Consider the following 20,498-nt stretch of genomic DNA (forward strand, 5'->3'; position numbering starts at 1 on the left):
CAGCATTCTGCGGGCAAGGCCGGGGACACTCCGCTGGTGTGTTAGTGCAGCCAATTAGATAAATGAGCAGGCTCCAGCCCTGGCACTCAATCCTCAGTGTTATCTGTACAGTTTTATCTTGTATCCATAAAAGAATCCAGCTGATTTCAGAGGCTATCTACTTGGGCTGGCTTGCGTAAATCAGATTGCAGTGTTGAAGTTAGCAACATGATACCTACCATTTCTGTTGAATACATGGAAAAAGATCCTACTGTCTGGGAGCAGGGTCACACTGCAGACAACATGCACTTTAAAATGCATCATTAAAGGATTTTTTTTCATATTTTTTTTTCTTACCCCCCCCCCGTTAAGGCAGAGGAAAGAACAGCATTGTGTCTTACTCCACACCCTGAACGAATCATTGTCTTCTTAAAAATAATCTCTCAACTCTGAGGTTTTGCCTTTTTTTTCTTTTTTAATTCTTGGAGGTATGGTGATACCTGGAAAAATAATAAATTTTAGTATGTCCATTTCATTGAGTATTGATCTGTGCAACAAGGTTTACACTTAATTAAAAATTGTCTCTTCAGCACAATTTAAAATCTGATGTAACCCAAGTATGGTAGACATGGATCCATCAGATCCGTCAATTTCATGTATCTAACATACTTTTCACTTTCAGTGTTGAGGGGTGTAAAATATATAAGACACCCCCCCCCCAAAAAAAAAAAAAAAGGTCAGTGTATATGTTTTTTCAATTATTTTGCAAAATCTTTGATTATAGCAATCAAAAAGATCCTGATCAAATGTAAGGATTCATGTAAGAGTATCTATATTCCAGGTAGCAGGCACCAGAATTTTGATAGCATTTGTTCTTTGAACTTTTTTTTTCACTCTTGCTTTTTAAAGCCCTACTGATCCCTCAAAAATTAAGGTGCTGCCAGTTTTGATCGGTTAGTGGCCTTGCATCTTCGGGAAGACACCATGCCCCAGCAGCCTAAACCAGCCTGAAAAACAGATCATGTCCTTCCCTGCAGTGAGTGACTCTGTGACCCTTCACACCCACCCAGAGCATGAGCTGCCAGCGTAACTAGAGACCTGCAGAGTTCTTACTGTCTGGGCAACAGGAAAGGGCTGATAGTGCTGTGGTCCCACGATCATTAATTGCAGATCTGTGCTCTGGGGACTGCTTGGCAACACAAACATGACCAGATGAGGGATGAGCCCAAAGGGGCTGCGTTGCTGCTGCCAAGGCAGAGTGAGTAGTGCCGGGCTCGTGGTCCCGGGGTGGAACAGTACCTGTGCCAGCCCAGCGCTCCCTGCCTGCCTGTGCTGCTGCTTGTCCTCGGCCAAATGCAGCTCCACAGCCAGGTGGGGCTTCTGGCAGTGCTGAGGGAACAGACTCCCCATCTCTGATGCAGCAATCTCTGCCCTGGCTTGGGTGGTGGTGACCAGCTCCCTCCAAGGTGCTGGCTTTTTGGGTGGTTGGATCATTTGTGAGAGGCAAAGACAGGCGTGAAGGCAGTGACTGTCCAAGAGAAATAGCCTGCCTAAAACGAGAACATTGACGTTTTGGGCACCACTGAGGGATGCTGTGTCGGAGTAGGAAGGAGACAAAAAGGGACTTAAAAATTCCTCTGTCTGGGTAATCTTCAGTTGCAGAGCAGTACAGATGTTTGAGACTATGATGAGGCATACCTATCGCTTGACTAAAACGTGACCTTTCAAAAATTTGGAAAAAAGGGACATACAGTTTGTTTTTTAAATAACTTTTACCAAGGAGAGCCCATTTTTGCTGAGTGTTCACTGCGTTGCATCATGTGGCTAGTGCAGCTTTGATCCAGCAGTCTCCTAAAACTTGATTTAGTATCTCAGGGTATCACAGCATAATTGATTCAGACCAAAAAGTATCAGCCAGTGTTCTTGACATCACTGTTGGTTATTGCGGTGCCAATTTGACTGGATTGTTATTGTTCGGATTCCTTTCTGGTTTTGTAATGGCTGTATTTCACATTAAAGTTCAATGGTTTAATTAAGGAAATGACTGAATAGGAAGTTACTGTAACCATGATTTCAGCTTTTAAAGAAAGATTTGCCCTACACGTGAAGAAATTTGTGAACTTAAGCTTTTTGTTAAATGTGCAACATCTCCACTTTTTAAAAAAATGACCGATATTCAGATGCATAAATCACACCATTTCCCTTCTCTTTGTGGAGCTTCATTAATTCGTTTCCAAGCATATAGTATATTGCAGTGTCTTTCCCTAAAGTATGATTTTAAACAAAGATTATTTCATTTACAAGTTTAATTGAGATCCAAAGACAAAACTAAAGACATTCTGTGTTTGCAAACGTCTCTTGAAACGAAAATATTTTATGTGCTGCTACATAAACCCCTGAGTAGCTGCTTGCTTTCGGTTTTGAGTCTGGTCAGGGCTCTGCAGTCAGGCTGCATCTCGACATTGCTGTTTCCTCAGCAGTTGGGTGGGATTTAGAAGTTCCTGCCTCTGTGGCCAGGTCCAGCTAAGCCTGTTACGTGTTACAGCTGCTCTCTACATCAGGGCTGGGAAATCAACCCCTTAGCAAAAATATATATGTATATCTGTAGATTTAAACTGTATCCGTTTACTTTTCTGCTTCACAGCACACCCGCATGAACAGTTGATTCAGTCCAGCAAAGGAGTGTGGTAATGTCTGCTCCGAAGGGTGAATAAGGGGCTGGCGTGGATGTGCAGAAGGAATGTTGCGGTGGGGAGGGACATCTCACATCAGATCTGATACAAAAGGAGTGGAAGTCTCAGTGAAAAATAAAAAAAGCTCACATCTACTCACTACAACAAGTACCCACTCTGCCAAATGCTATGTTTGTTAGTTTGATCAGCTACCAAATAATTACAGTGGTGCAGTAAATAGCATTAAGTACTATGCGTCATCTGAAGCCTGGAGTTTCTCAGCATGAAAAGTCATGACTTTTTTTTTTTGTTGTTTTTTCTTTTTCAGTATATTTAGTTTATAGTTTACAGTTCTTGAAAGGAGCAAGGAGCAGTCTAGTTGTCCAGCACAAACTAAGATCCGTAGATAGGTATTATCAAATAATTTCCATTGCAGGGTGAGCTGCCTAGCAGGCAATTGACACTGACAGTCAAAAAGTAGCTGGCAGTTAATGACAGGCACATTGCCTGACTGTTTTAACATTTGAACAAAGGAGCTAGCACAGTTTTGATTCAATTCCTGAATTTTATCAGCCAAACATAATAGAAAATCAGTAATTAGACATTTTAAAGCATTTAAACCAACTGTAGCCAAGGAATCTAAAATATAGATTATAAAAGCATGTATTATTTCAAATGGAAATGTTATGGTAATACATTCTAGAATTAACCTTTTAGTTAATTTAAAACTGCCTTTTGTTAAAAAAAATAAAGGCTGTCTACACTGGTGACATTTCAAAGACAAACTGATTTTTTTTTTTTTTTTTAGGAAAATAAACAGATTTTTTCTATATTCTACAATGACACTAGTAAAAACTACAGTAAGGAAGCTCAGCATCAGTTTCTTGTTTTGTGGGATTCTGCTCAAATGGATTTGTGGTCAGATTTTATGTGTTTTGATGCAAAATATGTAATTTTTTGTTTAATTTTTTTAAATGAAGATTCAGAGCGCAGGTTATTTTGCAGTTTAGGTCATTTATATGTCAACGTTTTAGCTTCTTCTATTTTTCTTTTCCATTCTGTGAGTAAGAACAATTTGGTCAAGTCTGCTGGTGTAGCCAATGCACAGCCCACTGAATATAGTCACCAAGGGATTAATACAGCACTCTGGCTTTTTTTCACTCTGGCCTAGTTCCTGCAAAATCATGTGCCTACATGATTTACTCACATGAACTGTCATATTGTATGTCGTTGCTAGGAAAAAGGCTTTATCCTTTCTCAAGTTACCGAACACTGACGTAGATAAAGAAAAGGTAAAAACCTAATAGTGTCAAAAAAGTTGGTAGTTTTCACAGGTTTTATCAACTGGTGTCAGGAGCCTGCAGTTGAAATTAGCATTGCAACATAAGGATTTTTCTTTACTCAGACCTCTTGTCAGTACCTCCGTCGTAGATTTAAGAATGCTTTTTCTCCAGGTAATGTCACTAGATTGCATACATGCAAGCACAGAGAAGTTAATGCGTATGCTTAAATGGTCTGAGGCAGTGTTGGGAACAACCCGCCTGTGGAATGGAGTAGCAACTTTAGTGGAAATAAAATGAATAAGGGGATTAAAATGGAAGCATTTAGACATATTTAGATTTTCAACTTTCTTTTCACGTCTTTTACATGATGTCTGTAATTCTCATAATTCTTCTGGAGTTGCGAAACAGTGGGCTCTACTCAGAAAACAAGCTGAAATTTCTTGGATGCGAAATGTATTTTTTCACTTTGTGCAGAATGTGATTTATATAACATCTCAACTGACATGATCTGACATGTTTTTATGAATTCCTTTGCAAGGCAAAAATGCATCTAGTTGCAATTTATAGTAATGAGACTGTCTGCTGTAAAGTAACTGATTACAATGAAGGTATAAGAAGCAAGGGTGTTTGTCTTTCCAAGCCATTAACCTCTGCTCACTGCTGGGCTACCTGAGCCTGTGTTCTGCAGCAATGTTATCTGTGGGTCTTCAAAATCCATTTCTTTGTCCAAACATAATTTTGAGTGTGCTTCACCAAATATAGTTGGATAGTATTTTGGACTGGAGTTCAGTCAATCAGGTTAAATAATAGAGACAGATAACTGTGAAAAATACGACAAAGCTCCATCTATAATTATGTAAACAAATATTCACGTGAACACTTTTAAATGATGTTTAGAATAGTGAAAGGTAAATTGTCTCAGGGTCAAAAGCAATATTATGGTAGTACCCAGTTGTCTTTATTATATTCTTCTGGATTACATTAGGGGACAACTGGATCAAGTCCTGAAGTGGGCATTTGATAATTTGGTAGTTTTGATTGATAGGTAACAAAAAAACTGATGTGCATGCAAGGGCACATGCTCACATAGATTCATATTAAAATGCTATAGAGAAAATTATCCAAATTTGCTTCCCGCTAGAAGATCATCGTATTTCCTGCTAGTAAGTAGTCCTGGAAGGTTCCCGTAGCCATTTGCTGAAATCCTTTTTGTCTTAAAGCCATGTTCAGCAAACACTGCTGGGAGTTTTGCTGTGCTCAGAAATAAGTGCAGCAAGTTGTACTGCAAGCACTGAAACATTGTGAAGATCTAGTCCCCAGGGAACACAGTGCAAAATTCTTTTTGAAGATCCCAGAACGGAGAAAATCCTGGCTATGCAGAGCCTTTGACAGATGCTGCAATAGTGGAAGATAGGGGAAGGAGTTGCCAAGGCAGTGAAGAACTTCAAAGAATGCTGGAACTAGGGGCGAAAGTTCAACCTAATTCTTGTGTTATCTGAATTTGCTCACCCAACTCCGTTGCAGCGCATCTGCACAGAATGGCTGGGGTCTGGTTGGTGCAATAACCTCACTCTTCTGGAATCTGACTAGAAATGTATGGTTAAAAAAATGGTAACCAGTGAAAACTTTTCTGAGTAAAATTCCATGAGAGAGCCCTAGACTGGGAGAAGCCACTCCACCAGCAGCACCTCCTCCCATGGACACACGCGCTCCTTCCCCACCTTGCCTTCTCCCAGCTGCGTGCTCCTGCCACTTGGCTTGTCATGGTCTTGTTAGACACCTCAGTGACTCAACTCAACACCTTGTCGTGGCACAAAGGAAAGTGGAAAGATTTCTGCTGGGTTAGTGAGTTGAATCAGCAAGCAGAAGAAACAGAGGATCAAGGAAAGGGCTTGAAACCATGAAGCTCAGAGCAGGAAGGAAGAAAGGAACAGAAGATTTCTTGCTTTTTGGCATTGCTGAGCAGTTAAATGCACTCATTAGATCACAAAAGCACAGTGTAAGAGCTTTCATTCTGGGTGCAATCTGGGACCTGCTGGTAAAGCTCCTATTGATCAGGCCAGGATTTCATTCCATGTTTTATCTTTGATGTATGTGTTGGTATTGGTGAAGAGACCTGTGAAATACGGTTGTGCAGTATCTGATAGATACTTTGAATCCAACTTGAGAGAACGTGTTGAAAACAACTTTAAGAATCTATTTACCTAAATAAATATAAAACTTAATTATGATGCAATGAAATATTTTCCCACCCTGATTCTTGCTGCTGCCAGCCCATGACACTTAGTATAGAACAATTAGTAAATAACTCTGTGAATTACTCCCTGAAATAAATTGTCTTAGCCACCTTGATTAACTTACTGATTACTGAATATAAATATTCAGATCATCTCTGAATTTAAAATTACAGGAACTGAAATGATGAAGGTGACGACCCAGACTTGGGATAGCAATGAAGTTTGTTGCTCGTTTAGCTCACAGTGGAAGTGGAAAAAACCCTATTTGCAGCTGGTGGCTGTACAGCGTGTCAGAAAATGGCTTTGGTGTTCTGCTCCTGCTTTTCAGCTGTCTGTGGTTCATCAGCCACATATACCTGAAGGTATAGGATCCTACAGCCCTTCAGGGAAGGGCTGCGTCTGCAGTAGCCACATTCTCCCTTCACCCCCGAGAGTGGGCTCTGCGAGTTCCAGACAATCCCAAAGCCTGAGAAACCTTTCACCGCAGACGCCAAGTGCCGTGCTGGTGGAGGCCTCGTGCTGCCGTTGCCAGCGGGCAGGTGACTTGTGTGAGCGCTGAATTTACATGGGATGAAGAATTTTCTTATTCTGAAGATGCATCTGTTGATAATGTTGTTCTGTGTTATATTGGTGGTGTGTAGGTGCTATGAAAGTAACAAGTATCCAACTTCAAAACTCAGAGGGGTAGAGCGTGCATTTTTAGGGAAGAAAAAAACAAAACAAAACAGTTTATGACTTCTTTGGAAGGCTGAAACCCATAATACCTGTTGGAGAGGTAAGCTACACCAGGTACTTTGGGAACAATTCTATCAAGGTTTATGTAGATACTTTTATTTTAAAGATATTGAAACTGAGATAAGATTCAGACTCGAATATTTTGCTTAACTTGTGCCACATGATCTCGTTTCTTCCCTTCATACTCTAAATTAGGTCATTATAATCAGATTGTCTATTATAAACAAATGTCTTTCTGTTTATATGTGATTATAAACCAAACTTGGAGGATAAAGGCTGTAATTTTGAAACAGATACAATGTATATGCTCCTTTGAAATCTACAAGGAAATTAGTTTCTCACACTCCAACTGAGATGGTATAAATGGACACCAGAGAGTCAGTACAGTGTTGTCAGGGTACTCGGGGGAGTTTGAGTGCTGTAAAGACATTTGCAGGTCAGAAAAGAGGTTAATTGACAGGGATGTGTGTGAGGACAGGAAAAATTTGCACAGTGCTTGTCAGCAGGTAGAGCTGTCAGTTCTTCACTTGACCACTAGTATTTGTCGAACAAACACAACAGGACTTCGTTCCAGGGAAAGAAAAAAAAAGGCAAGCAGAGTCATCTTAGGACAACAGCATTGTTTGGAAAGAGCTGTGTTTTGTGTTTTTTTGCCAAGATAACCACACATATACACCTACGGTACACAATCTCCAGCCTGGCCTGTTGCTCCTGCCCATGTGGCTGCAGGCTTGTACAGCGGTATCTGCTCTGGTTTTTCCTCAGCTATTCTTCAAGCCCATGGCTTGAGTGTGGAAGCCTGGTTGTGCACTAGTGACAAGAACTCCCTCTTTTATGGCATATCATATTTTAAGTGACTTTTTCTGCCTTTTTCCTCTTTTTCCATAATAATCCATTTTGGATATAGTGTGTGTTATGGTTCCAACCTGCTTCTCATTGCTCTAATACAAAATTTGCTTATAATACAAATAGTGCATGTTTCATTCAAGGCTTCAAAGTATATGTTCCATTTTATAGATGTGGAAAGACCAGGTAAGGGTCTGATTTTTTTTTTTTCTGTAACCGCAGAGCAATGACAGATCTGAAGTTATTTAATGGGCTTAGATACCAAGAAAACAACACACAAAGGAATAAAATTTATGTCTGGCTGATTTTCAGTCAGACCTTCCACTCTGACTACTGTGGAATGATTTATCTTTTCAGTGTCTTTAGCTGTTCTCAATCTTTAAACATATTTTAATCATAAGACCATTTTTATTTATTTTCTTTCTTATTTCTAAGATTCTAGTAAAATAGAAACGATTCAAGCCTGGCCCACATGATGAAAAATTTCATCCAAGAAAATCCAGCACACCAAAATTGAATAAATGGTGGCTAGAAAGAGCCTCTTTTCTGTTGGAAAACCAGCAGATATAACTCTACTTTAAAACCATACTAATTCTGAAGGTTTAAAAAAAATATTTGTGTATTTCCAGATTTGCTTCATCTTTTATTAATATTTCTATTAAAACGTAAATATGTAAAATACATTAAAAAATCAAACAGCTGTATAGAATAATTGTTTCCCAGAAAATACTTAGGAAATATTTTTGCTTTCTTCTTCTACTGTTCCATAAATTTATTCTGCACAAAATGTAAAAAATATGCAGTCAAGAAAGCACGTTGAAACAGTGAGCTCTTAGTAGTCTCACTTAAAACATAAATGTGTTTTAATATAATGATGAACAACTTCCTACATAGTTAATAACAAAGCAGAAAAAACAATATACTTTCTCATTTCTGACAGACTTTATTATTTTGTTTTATAATAAATCTGGAAGCTGTTTACAGGCTTTGACTGTTTTATCATTTGAAACAAGTGTCTGGCAACGTTATCAAGTTAATGGCAGAATTCAGATCTTCTAGAGTCAGTTTATTCCACAAATCAAGATTGGATTCTGTCCTGTGTTTTAATTACTGATTATGAGCAGCCTCCATAAATTCCTGTTACATAGTAATCCTTTACTGTAATTCTCTTTCACACTTGTGCTTCCCAGAATATACAGAATATAATTAGGAAGGGGGTATTTGTTTGGCAGTGGAAATACTTCTATAAGGGAATATCTTGTTGTGCCTTTCAAAGAATAAATAATGCATTCCAAAATATAAAATGCTGGCATGGCATTAACAAGAGATTGTGTTGCTCCCTATGTTCATATTCTTAACACCCATCATCAGTGAAGGAATGGCAACAATTACTTATAATTGTGCAATTTATAAAGTGTCCTTCTAAGAACTTTTAAAGCAGCATGGAAGGAATGAACTGCAAGCTAAAATGGATAGGAGGAGCCGGAACATGTCATGGGAGCCACAAACCCAGTGGCCACAGCAGAGGCTTCTGTGTGCGCTGAAGGGAGCAAAGAACTGCTTTTGTTTTTGCAGAGAGCTGTTGGATTTAAGGGAAAAAACACCCGCAGTCGAGGTGGTGGGAAGATCAGAGTCAGGTTGGAGGATTCCCAGAGAGAATGAGCTGATGGGTTTGAGTCAAAAGAAACCTGTTATAGTGACTGTGCACAGGTATTTTATAATGAGTGATAAAATGGCTTTTATTTTTTGTATTCTAGTCTAGAATATAAGTAATTTGGTATCTTGGTACCAATATTTGAAATGGTACAGCTTGGAAAGATTATTTGTTTTCCCCTTTTGGTTGTGATCGTCATGGAGATTATTGTTGTTCTATATATTGTGTGATTAAAGACTGTGTTCTTAAACAATGGCTTCTTATTCTGTGTGCAATACCTCACTCTTAGTAGATCATATACTTCTGCAAAAGTCATTGTTTCTTAAAAATCTTCTTATTTGAAAAAAAATACAGAAGTTTTTATATAGAAAGTGTTTTGCATGTTAATGGCATTACTGTGTCCCTTTTCTACTGACCTTTCCTTCTCATCCCCACTTAGCAAGATACAGTTTGTGGGTTTTTTTGTTTAGTGTTTCTTTTTGTTGTCTGTTGTTGTTTTTTCCCATTACCTGTGTACTGGGGATACTTAAATAATAATTAAGTCAATTAATTATGGGATTTATTTCTCTCTAAAGGAGTGTTCCATGTAGTGAAGTTTACTTTTTTCCTTTGGCTGTTATAAATGCTTTTCTTGCTTTCAGTCCTGAATAAATGAATTTAAGCCTAAAATTAAAAATCTACTTCTGTACAATACTTAGCTTCCCATACCCCATTATTAACATTTTTCAGGAAATGCTTAATATCTCTCAAAGTTGAGCCTTGCATACTGTTTCCTGGGCTTGCACAGGGTATTTCAAAGTATTTTTGCATTGTTGTGGCTCAGCCTCGTGCCTCCTCTGGTTTGTATCTTGCTACACATGACTGGGTGTGATGAGAGGATGGATCCTCAGTGAGCATTGTGGTGGTAAGCCCATAGGTCTTCTAGGTCTGGTCAAGGTCGGGAAATGAGGTGCCCTCAATCACTCCCTGACTAATGGGTCTTCAGGAGGCCCTGACGTGGCCAGGAGAGCAGGGTTGCGAGGAAATTGAGGACATCCAATCTGGACTCACAGGGTTTTGCAATAGACTGAAAGTTTCCCTTTTAAAGCAGATCCAGGGCTCAGGGACCATCTGTCCTACAGAGACACTGAATGCCCTGAGGCGAAATAGCTACTTAGGTTGAATTTTGAGATAAATAAGGGAGGCCATGGATTTGATTTAGAACAGAAATGGTAAAGTAGCAGCTTAAACGTGCAGAACTGTTCTTAAAATAATGGCTTAGTTTTGCAAGTCCACTATTTGTTAAGACTGACAAACATTACTGGAAAGATTCTTGAGGACTTCCAGTTCTCTCCATGTTTTCAAAGAAATCTTTTTTTCTGTATTTACCCAGTCTCCCTGCAAACCTAAATTTCTGAACTGTATGTAAAAAACCCAAACCAAACAAAACCAAACACAAACAAACAAACAAAATCCCAAACAAAACAGAACAATGTAATTACAACATTGTAGCTCCAAAATGCACTAGATCTGCTCAGCAAGTTTTCCTTATTTCTGAGTAAGCAACTCTGGGTAATTTAAAGAAGCTCTGAACATAATTATTGCAGACTCTTAGATTTTCTTAGACCCTATGGTCACCTTTGTCCCACAGGATCAAAATGAATTGCTCATTTATAACTGTAAGCAGTAAGATGCCTGGCTACCTGCAAGTCTGTTCACACCTGCTGTAACACAGCTAATAATAAAGTCCTTGAACATATGATTTAAATTATCACATCTGTACACATTGTATAGATTAGGCATCTCAGTTTAGGGATTGCTAAATGAATAAGACTGAGACTGTTCTTTGCAAACAAGGCATGCTTCTCGCCTCCCAGAAAATATGTAGGGAAACTTTTATTAGTGTGTTGAACTGATACATCACTGTGCATGTACTGAAAAGCCAAGGGAATTATCTTGAGCCTTATCAACTTAATCTCAGATACAGGGTTTTACACAGAAATAATTTTGCCTGTATTCTGGAGTAAGAACAAAGCAGCTTTTTCATATGAGCATAGGTTCAGGTTGGAAGGCACCGCAGGGGATCTCTAGTCCAACCTCCAGCCCAAAGCAGCATCAGCAAAGAGATCAAGCCAGGTTACTTAGGGCTGTACACAGTCTGGTCTTGAAAACATTCAAGGATGGGGAGTGCAGAGACTCTCTGGGCAATGCCCGCTGTCCTTGTGTCCCGTCAGAAATGCTATCATTTCAGTTTAGGTCTGCTGTCCCCTTCCCTCCAGCCACGCTGCTGTAAGGAGTCTGGCTCTGTATTCTTCATAACTTTGTCATAGCTATTGGAAGGCAGCTATTCCTATGTTTGAGACAAAAATGGAGACAGATTACTCAAGCAGTTTAGAAAGAACAGAAAATGATTGTAGGTAGATTAGCATGTAGGATAGGACTTCAGGGTCTTTCTAGAAAATTCTGTGATGTGATTTTCCTTCAACAACAATAAATAAGCAGATAGCATTCAATTGTGATCTAGTAGATGTTTACAGGACTATGTTTGTTGCTTTCTGTTTTCTTACTATGTTAGGAACGAGAGTAATGGTAACCAAGGGAAATGTGTCACATACTGAATCCAAGAGAGGGAAATCTGTGTCCAAATCACGGAAGTCGTGGGACATGTGGTGGCAGAGAGGGCAAGACAGCAGTTTCAGATCCTGCTTTGGAATATTCTTGAGTGCCTTCCCTGGTATGACAGTGACTGAGAATAGGCCCAATCGAGCATATAGTGTTTACATCCTCCAGCCTCTTCCCTGGGGGATGGGGCAGGAAGAGGAGAGGGAAGGAAGCAAGGGATGATTGATGGCTTTTGAAAAGCTTTTCCCAGCAGTGGGGAAGGTGTGGTCACTCTATGCATCTCCAGTGAACAAAGCCCCCCTGTAGGTGTAGCAGATGTAAGCTTTGTCACCCCTTTGGTGACCAGAATACTGTGCAGAAAAATATTGTTCCTATTTTTTGTTTGGGAATACAGATTTGAGCAGAAATAGCCTGTCACTGTTAACATTTATACTGCTTTAAGACACTGTTTCAGCACTGAATCCCATTGTGTCATCTGTGACCATGGGACTGTAAGACTGGAGCACAGATCGCCTACTATATGTAGTACATTTAGGGAAGGCATGAGCACACAGCTCCATTTCTATCAAACTGAGCCGCAGGGACATTAACATATCAAGCAAATAACATGATACTGCATGATACTGCTGCCAAAACAAACAGTCATATCCACCCTCTTGCCCCTGCCTGTTTACTCCCATGCTACCTCCTCCATTACTCTGGCACAAGCAGTAGCACAGCCACATGCTGAACCAGACAGAGGAAATGATCTGGAAGAAAACTAACCTGATCAGAGAGAAAAAATGAAGGTTTCACCCAGAATAATTTGCTGAACCATTGCGTTTTCAGCAGTGATTCCAATTGATATTGTAAAGTGGGCATGAGGCTGCAGCCTTAACCAGACCAGGGAATATGACTTTATCCTAGCTCTAAGCCTCTGTGCTAACTTTATGCCAGCAGTGGGAATACAAACGATCCATGAAACAGCATGAAATAGTACAGACAGGCGGTACCTGATCTGGCATAAAGTCTGCCGGCACAAATTTATTCCATCAAACATTTTTCAATGGCAGTAATCACTGTGTGGCTGCAGTGCTTTTCATCCAGTACTAGCAGCCCTTAAACTTGTGTTATCAAATCCAGGCCAAACTGAGAGACATCCATTTTAGAACTTGAAAGAGAAAAAAAAAGGAAAGTTATGCAGAATGTAGTTCTGCCAAGTGACGGTGCTTTCCTACTGTCAGCTGTACTCTGATCTGTGGTGGCGATATATTAGGATACCAAAATAGTTGGTGATTATTTGTAGGGCATTGAGTAACTGAAGATTATGGCTTTTGTAGATACTGGTGTTGTCATATGGTGCTATATTATTTGGCCTTTCAGTAATGAACTACCTGGCAATTTTTTTTTCCCCCCAGCAGTTTCCCATTGTCATGTTTGTGTGTGTGAGCCTGTGGCCATGGTATTACCAGAAAGAGGAAGAGAAACCAAAAGGTGTCTGATGGCGCATGTCCATACCAGAAAGCCTTCTACAGTGTCACCAGTCAGAAACTCAGTGGCTTAACAGAACTATAACTTGACTTCTTAAAAACTGGATTACCAGCATCACTGGGGAATGTAAATGTAATAATGTAAACAATGCAGTACTCTGCATTGTTTACATTATTACATTTACATTCTCCAGCCAGGGAAGTTGGAAACCCCTTTTCTCTGTGTGTCCCAATCTTGTTGCCTAAGAACTGTGATGTTTCCCAGGCCCAAATTTTGTGAAGAAAATCAGAATTTCCCCCTGCTTCCCAAACACTGCTTTGAGGTACTAGTGAGTGGATGTTTTCCCCCCTCTCATCTCTAATCAAGAAAAACTTGAGAGTTAAAAGCCACGATATTGATTGCACTCCGAGGTGTCAGCCCTGCAGTTGAGGGGGGAACGGTGCACCAAAAGCAGCCCCCCCGCATAAACCGGGGAACCGCGGGCTGTCCTGGACCACCTCGGGGGTCGGGACCGAGCCGGGCGCACCTCGCGGCGGAATGCGCGGCACGCGGGGCCAGGCGCAACTTGCGCCTGGCCCCGCGTGCCGCGCATTCCGCCGCGGGCCCGCTGCCCCCCACCCCAGTCCCGCTTAGGCGCAACCATTGCGCGCCGCAGGGGCACCCGCCGTCCCTCGCCGCGCCTCCCCTGGCGCCGCGCCCCGCTCAGCACCGCCCCGCTCAGCACGGGGGCGGGGCGCGGGCGCCGTGCCTGCTCCGCGCTTCCCCGCTGTGGCGCGGCGCTCGCGCGCGCCCTCCCTCTTTCTGGGCGGTGGTTGGGGCCAGCGGGAGGTGGGAGCGGCGGGGTTGGGGCAGCCGGCGCTGGTCAATGAGAGCCCGTTGATGGCAGCCGGGGCGGCCGAGGCGGGGTAGGGTCGGCGCGGAGCGGGGGACCGGGGGTGGGGAGCGAAGGGCCGCAGCCGGCGGGGAAGGCACGGAGGCGGGGAGCGCCCTGCAGCCCCGCCGCGCCGCAGCCCGGCGGCCGCCAAAGTTGCTCCCCATCCCGAGGGGCAGCCGGGGATCAGGCGGGGCGATGATCTTCCCCAGCAGCAACAGCAGCGCGGCGGGCAGCAGCCGGACCCCGTATCGGAAGCAGGTAAGAGAGGGAGAGGTGGAGGGGGGCTGTGGCTCCCCAACTCCGCTTTCCCTTCACACCCCCCCGAGATGCTGGGGGAGGAGTGGGGAGAGGGGTGGCGACTTGCGTGAGTTGCAGCTTGCAGCCTGTTAGCTTCTCGAGAGCTGGGATTTACAAAAATAAGCTATTTTTACTTCTTTTTTTTTCTTATTTTTTTCTTTCTTCCTCTCTTAAAAGCTGCACTGTGACCTTGCCGAGTGCCCGGGCGGCCTCTGTCGGGTGACCTTAGCGGCCGGGCCCCGCCGGGCGGTGCGGGGCGTGCGGCTGCCCAGGGCCGGGCGGTGTGGCCCCGCTGAGCTCGGCAACAAGTTAGAAAGGACTCGGTGTTGTAACACGGGCCGCAAAGCGAAACTTCGGGCTGGATGTTTTTCGCTCGGTGTGAAATGAGCGAAAGGGTCGCGGCGCGTTATTTTTTTCAAACAATCCTCCAAAAATCCGCCGCCGCGCTTCAGGCTTGCACCTTTTCCCCCCGCCCTGAAGCGCACAAGGGAAATCCTGTGACATTTTTATGGGCAGACAGATCGCTCCGATAAGCTCAGAGCACTCGTATCTATGAAGCGGTACTGAAAGAGGTATTTCTTTGTTTGTTTGTTTAGTCACTGGAAGTAAAATGGTTGAAATAGTTGGGTTACAGCCTTGCTGGGCCCTTGTCTCTTTGGCTGCACTTTTAATTTTTTTTTTTCCCCAAAAATACGTTGGCATGAATGCTATACATTACTTACTGCAAAGTGTGTTATTTTTCATGAATTCTTTCATTAAAAAAAAAAAAAAAAAATTAAGTTCATTGGAAAGTGTGCTGTGTGTTTGTGTGCCAGAGGGTAAATGGAGTAGAGGTCACTGACGAGCTCCTGGCTTGACAAAGCTTGCCAAAAATACTATGGCAGGCTTCTTTCCAGGTGAGGAAAAACCCTTCCGTGTCTGCTGCTCTTAGCAGCTGAGACAAGTAATTTGAAGGGCTCAGTTAGCAATACTGGGGGAGTTGTCCAGTTTTGCTCAGGGTCCGAATTCATTAAGGGCAGAAGTAGCAGATTGGATCTTGCTGCCACACACAGTGGAGAGTTTCATAGAAATAATGGGGAAATGGGGTTAGAAATTTTGCACTCTTGGTGTGTAGTTGGAATGGCGTGTGATCAGCGTCACTAACCTGTGCGACAGTGGAAGTTAAACTCATATTTTCTTGAAGCTTAAATAAAAACTATTTCTTTTCTCCTCCTCCCTTGTTTTATAGAAATATCATTTTGATAAGAATTGCTGGTGTGTTATCTCAGCAGCACTCTGAAGATGCTGCCTAACAGTGCGTGGAGTTATCTTTGTATCTTGTACTCAAAGTGTTCAAGTCCATACATAATAAAACAAGCTTATTGTGTGTGCTGGTTTTGGTTTGTTTTTAATAAATGCCCTGCATTACGCCCACACTGATGATCTTGTCTGGTGCTTCTGCATACTTGGTAAATGAAGCTAATTTATTAGATACTATTTTCTTACTCTACCTGAAAGGACCATTAATTAACGAAGGCCCCTTGGGTGCTGGGCAGGGTGGGGGCAGGAGCAGAGGGCAGCCCGGGGAGGCCTGTTGCTGGTAGGGGTGTGTTTTGCGTGTGGATGAGAGTTCACTGGCTGGTCTGGAGCAGGCTGATAAGATGCTCTTCTTTTCACAGTGCACTCCTTAGATTGGAAGAGCTGAAAGGGCTGACTGAATCGGAAAAACAAACAGACCCTTTTTTTCCCAACAGGCAGAGAAAGAAATGAATGTGGGGGTATTATGTGGGCTTAAGACCCTGGGTACCAAAGGTTTCTTTTGTTAGTGTGTAGCCATTCTCTGCTCAAACACTTCCTACATAAGGAGCAAGGGCCTGTGCCTTTCTCCATTTAAGTCCATGGAAAGCTCCTATTAGCTTCATTCATGTAGACTAAGGTTGTTTAAAGATTGACTTTCTGATCTCCCTTTCACTCAGGCTTCACCTGCAGGGGTGAGCTGATGTCAAACAGTGCTGAAGAGTGTTGTAAGCCTAATTTTTCAGCTCTTGATAATTAAGAATAGTCGAGATTAAGTCTCCCCGTGTGCTGCGTAACCCATATTCAGACAATTGAATTGTAATTGTGCTTTAGTCTGAGAGACTAGGTGCTGTTAGTGTAGGAAAAGTAGTCTACCATCGTCTCTGAAAGGGGAAACTAGATTTCCTATGCTAATAGCACATAGCGTATGAAGCTGGAAAAAAAAATCAAATAACTTTAAAATGAAATTAAAAATCTTTGGAGTAGTTTGTATGTCTCTATTAGTACTGTAACATACATGATATCAGAATGGTATAAGAGCACTTCAGTTCTAGTACTTTCCTGTTACGTTTTTTGGAGTCTACAACAGATTCAGATGGAAAGATGAGTGATCTATGGTTAAAAGGCAAGGCGCTACTCCTGATTTAAGGGACTGTAATGTAATGTGAAATTCTGCCTTTGTTTAAAACATTGACAAAATACCAGTTAGCTACAGTGGGTCCAGAGTTTTGCCCATGTTCTCTTTTTGTTTTCCCAAAGAACTATGTTTTGTTTTATAAACGAATCTGTGCTTATAGTATTACATTTGTTATCTGCTATATCTATTTGAATGTGTAGCTCAGGCATGTAGGAGCCAGTTGACATCCTTGGTTTCAGGTTATGTTCAATTGGGTGGTGCCTAATCTTTTTCTGTTTCTTTCAGAGTACTTGTAAGAACACTACAATATGGTCTCTAAAGTTATATTTTCAAAAGGATTTCCTGTGTTATGGGTAGACACGCATATTAAAATACTTGTACCAGGCTTAAAAGTTAGATGTTGCTTAAATGAGTGGCAGCTCATCTGAGAATTGGCTTAAAATGCAGATTCAGGTCTAGATAAAGAATGGAAACCATACAGTATCTGCAGTAGTAACCTATCACAGCACTCGTGGCCATGTGTCCTGTCTGGAAAAGTTAGGTGTGAACTAATATTTTTGCTAACAAGGTTACTTGTGCTATGCAAAGAATACACGTGTGCATCGGTAATGTTAAGGAAATAAAATGACATGACATCCTCCTTAATGCAGGCTTTCTTAGCTCTCAGTTTGTGTGTGCTGAGAAGGTGATGATTCTCTGTCCCTCCTCCTGCTTTCGTTATTCTCATGCAAATCTGGAGACACTCCACTGATGTAAATATTTCTACATTCTGTAAAATTATTGTAAATGGAAAATTAGGCTTCCTCCTGCCAGCTGCTCCTCAAATCCACAGAGCTAGTGCAGCTATTTGATTAGGGATTGTAAATTGCTTTGTTCAGGGAGGTGTCTCTGCTCTCAGATTTCTCTAAGAGGAAGCCAGCAGCAGCTCTGGGGGCCGGGGATGGAGGTGAGCACGGGGTCCCACCTACCGCAGCCTGGGTGCTTGGGAAGCCCAGCATGCCTGTGCCTTTTAACAGCTTTGCCCAGTAACAGTGGTTCTTGTTACCTTTCGATGAGTGTAATGTTTATCTCGCCAGTGTAAGGAGATTTACATAGTTTGCTGCTTTCGAGCAGATTAACTGGGCGTAGCTGCATGTGAGGAATTTAACACTGATTTGATGTTTGGCCTGTGCAAAGAGAGACATACAAAGTTTTTGATTAATCTTTTCATGCATGTTAACATCAAGCGCCATGACACAGGTTGGGTTTTGTTAAAGGCTGAAGATTATGGTGGGTTTCTAATGATGGCTAAATGAAGAAAGTTTTTGCCAATCTTAGGCTAAAAATGTAGATTAGATTTTCACTCTATCTATAGGTTTAAAGTAGCAGGAAACTACACCTGTAATCCTACTTTATTATTTCCCAGCTGGTGCTGTGTGTGGTGTCTGTGTGTGAGAAAGAACCTCATTAAACTTGCAAGACCTGAGCACGGTCATAACTCAAAACATGCAGCTCCACATGCAGCCTGCAACCAGACCAATTTGACATTACACCTCTCATGTGCATACATGGTGCTGTGGGGGAGGCTGAGGAGCCTAAAAATGAACTTTGGTTTCCTAAATAAATGTGGTTAGTTTATTTTAGTTTCTTTCTTTCAGAACCATAAGAATTATGTTGCTCTGTATCATCAGCTTGTGCTGACAGAGTCTGTTTCCTCTTGCATTACATACTATGTTAAAGGATCTACCTGGGTTTAACAAGACTTAGCTCTTATATTAAGTACCAGCTATTTTAAATTTTTAAGTGCATCTGTAAGAATGTTTGTGAAGTTCTCCTTTACTCTCAAGGGAGCAAAACTGCTCAGTGGGTTTCTATATTTGTAACACAAATGTGAATGAAAGAAGTAAAAGGAAGCACCTTATCTTGTCAGGCATGATGTTGTAAATTATGAAAAGCAATATGATTGTCTTATCAGTATTAGCAATTTGAAGTTTTTGTTTAGTGTTTCTAACACAGTGAATAATATATTTTTGTCTCTTTGAAAGTGTTTGTTTAAAGTATGTATCTTTGCCATTAAGCTTCACATGGAAGGGAAAATAGAAGTCTGTGTCTTGAACATCTGCTGTTTTGGGTTCATTTTTTTTTTCCCTGAAACTTCCAACTGTTAAAAAATTTTGCTTGAGTTAACACATTTCAGAAGGGTTAGGTCCTTTAAACTAGGATTACTGGCAGGGAGGAGAGGGGAAGGAAGGAAGGGAGGGAGGGGAAAATCCTTTCCTGAGAGCTTGAGATGGCTCCTAAAACATCCGCACAGTGCTGCAACCATGTAAATAAAAATAATGGTTGTTCGACATGATAGCTGTTTTGCGCTGCATTTTTAAAAATCTTACAAGTCTTCCTTGAAATTGATCTTTGCTTGTTACATGAGATGGTATATAACAAAAGAAGTCTGTGGAGAATAGGAACTCTTTTTACTGGCTTTCCCTCACGGCTGTTTCTAGCTAATTATGAATGTTTTTCCGTGTTTCTACATCAGATTATTTTTAGAACAGCTTACTTAGGGACACTGTGAAGGCTTAGAAAGCTGTAGTCCTAATGAAGAGGTGCATGGAGGTGTTTTGATCTTGAATGAAGGTTGTTGGTCAGAAGTTTTCTAGAAAGCCAACAGAACCACATTTAAATGCTCTCAGAAACTTTGTTAAAGTAATGGTTAGTTATTTTGCATACGTTTCAGAATTGCAGTGTCCTGTGGTAATTATAACAGCCATGCAGAAGCCACTGTATTTGCAGCTTCCTGATGCAACAGGAAAGGGAAGGGATGAGTTACAAATAGAGGAGAAATGTGGGGGGGGAACCATGGTTTAGATAAGAACAAGCCTTTCAACAAAAAATCATGTGCTGTAGGGGTGGTTACTGGGATTAGCACAGGTTTAGCTCGGTTTCCCTCAAGACACTGCAGTTAAAACAGTGTTGCTGCAGCCGTGTGTTGACACAGAAAGTAGTTTTAAACTGCAGTTGAAGTAGTTGAGTGCTGGTGAGGGATCGCTTTAGGCAGATTCAAGATCAGCTGGGTTCATGTCAGTATAAGTTAGTTATTTATAGCAGTTTAAATTTAGTAAGATTTGTTACAGTTTATGTAAATGGCCTTTTTTAACGATAAAAGTTTATACCAATTTTAGGGCCTAACCTGTGCACTAAGATGCACTGGCTTAAAAATATCCAGCAAGTATTTTGAAGTGTTATAATATCTTCAAAACAGAAACATAGTTACAGCACTTAATGTCTTTTTCTGTATTTGGTGCAGAATGAGGATATATCAGCTCTATAGTCTATGCAAAATAAAAGCTGATAATTAGAGATATGTACAAAAAGACAATAGTATAATGCATAATAATATGTTTTTGTTCATGCGTCCTCATAAAAGCAGTGTTGTTTGCATAACCATGGTAGTTTAGGAA

At 41.4% G+C, this 20,498-nt stretch overlaps 1 protein-coding gene across 3 annotated transcripts in view; it reads left to right on the forward strand.

The window, feature by feature from the left end:
- RBMS1 (RNA binding motif single stranded interacting protein 1) overlaps positions 1 to 20,498 on the forward strand; it is a 148,174-nt gene that overhangs the window by 37,307 nt on the left and 90,369 nt on the right. The window contains exon 1 of one of the 3 annotated variants that reach the window (XM_082055375.1): positions 14,373 to 14,609. The exons of the other annotated variants lie outside the window; for them this stretch is intronic. Within the exon in view, the coding sequence (XP_081911501.1) occupies positions 14,547 to 14,609 (63 nt within the window). The 5' untranslated portion in view covers positions 14,373 to 14,546. Of the gene's footprint in view, positions 1 to 14,372; positions 14,610 to 20,498 lie in introns of those variants that run through there. 3 annotated transcript variants of the gene reach the window in all.

This window comes from Streptopelia decaocto (genome assembly GCF_964273445.1).
Source record: "Streptopelia decaocto genome assembly, chromosome: 6".
In the NCBI taxonomy this organism is placed as follows: Eukaryota; Metazoa; Chordata; class Aves; order Columbiformes; family Columbidae; genus Streptopelia; species Streptopelia decaocto.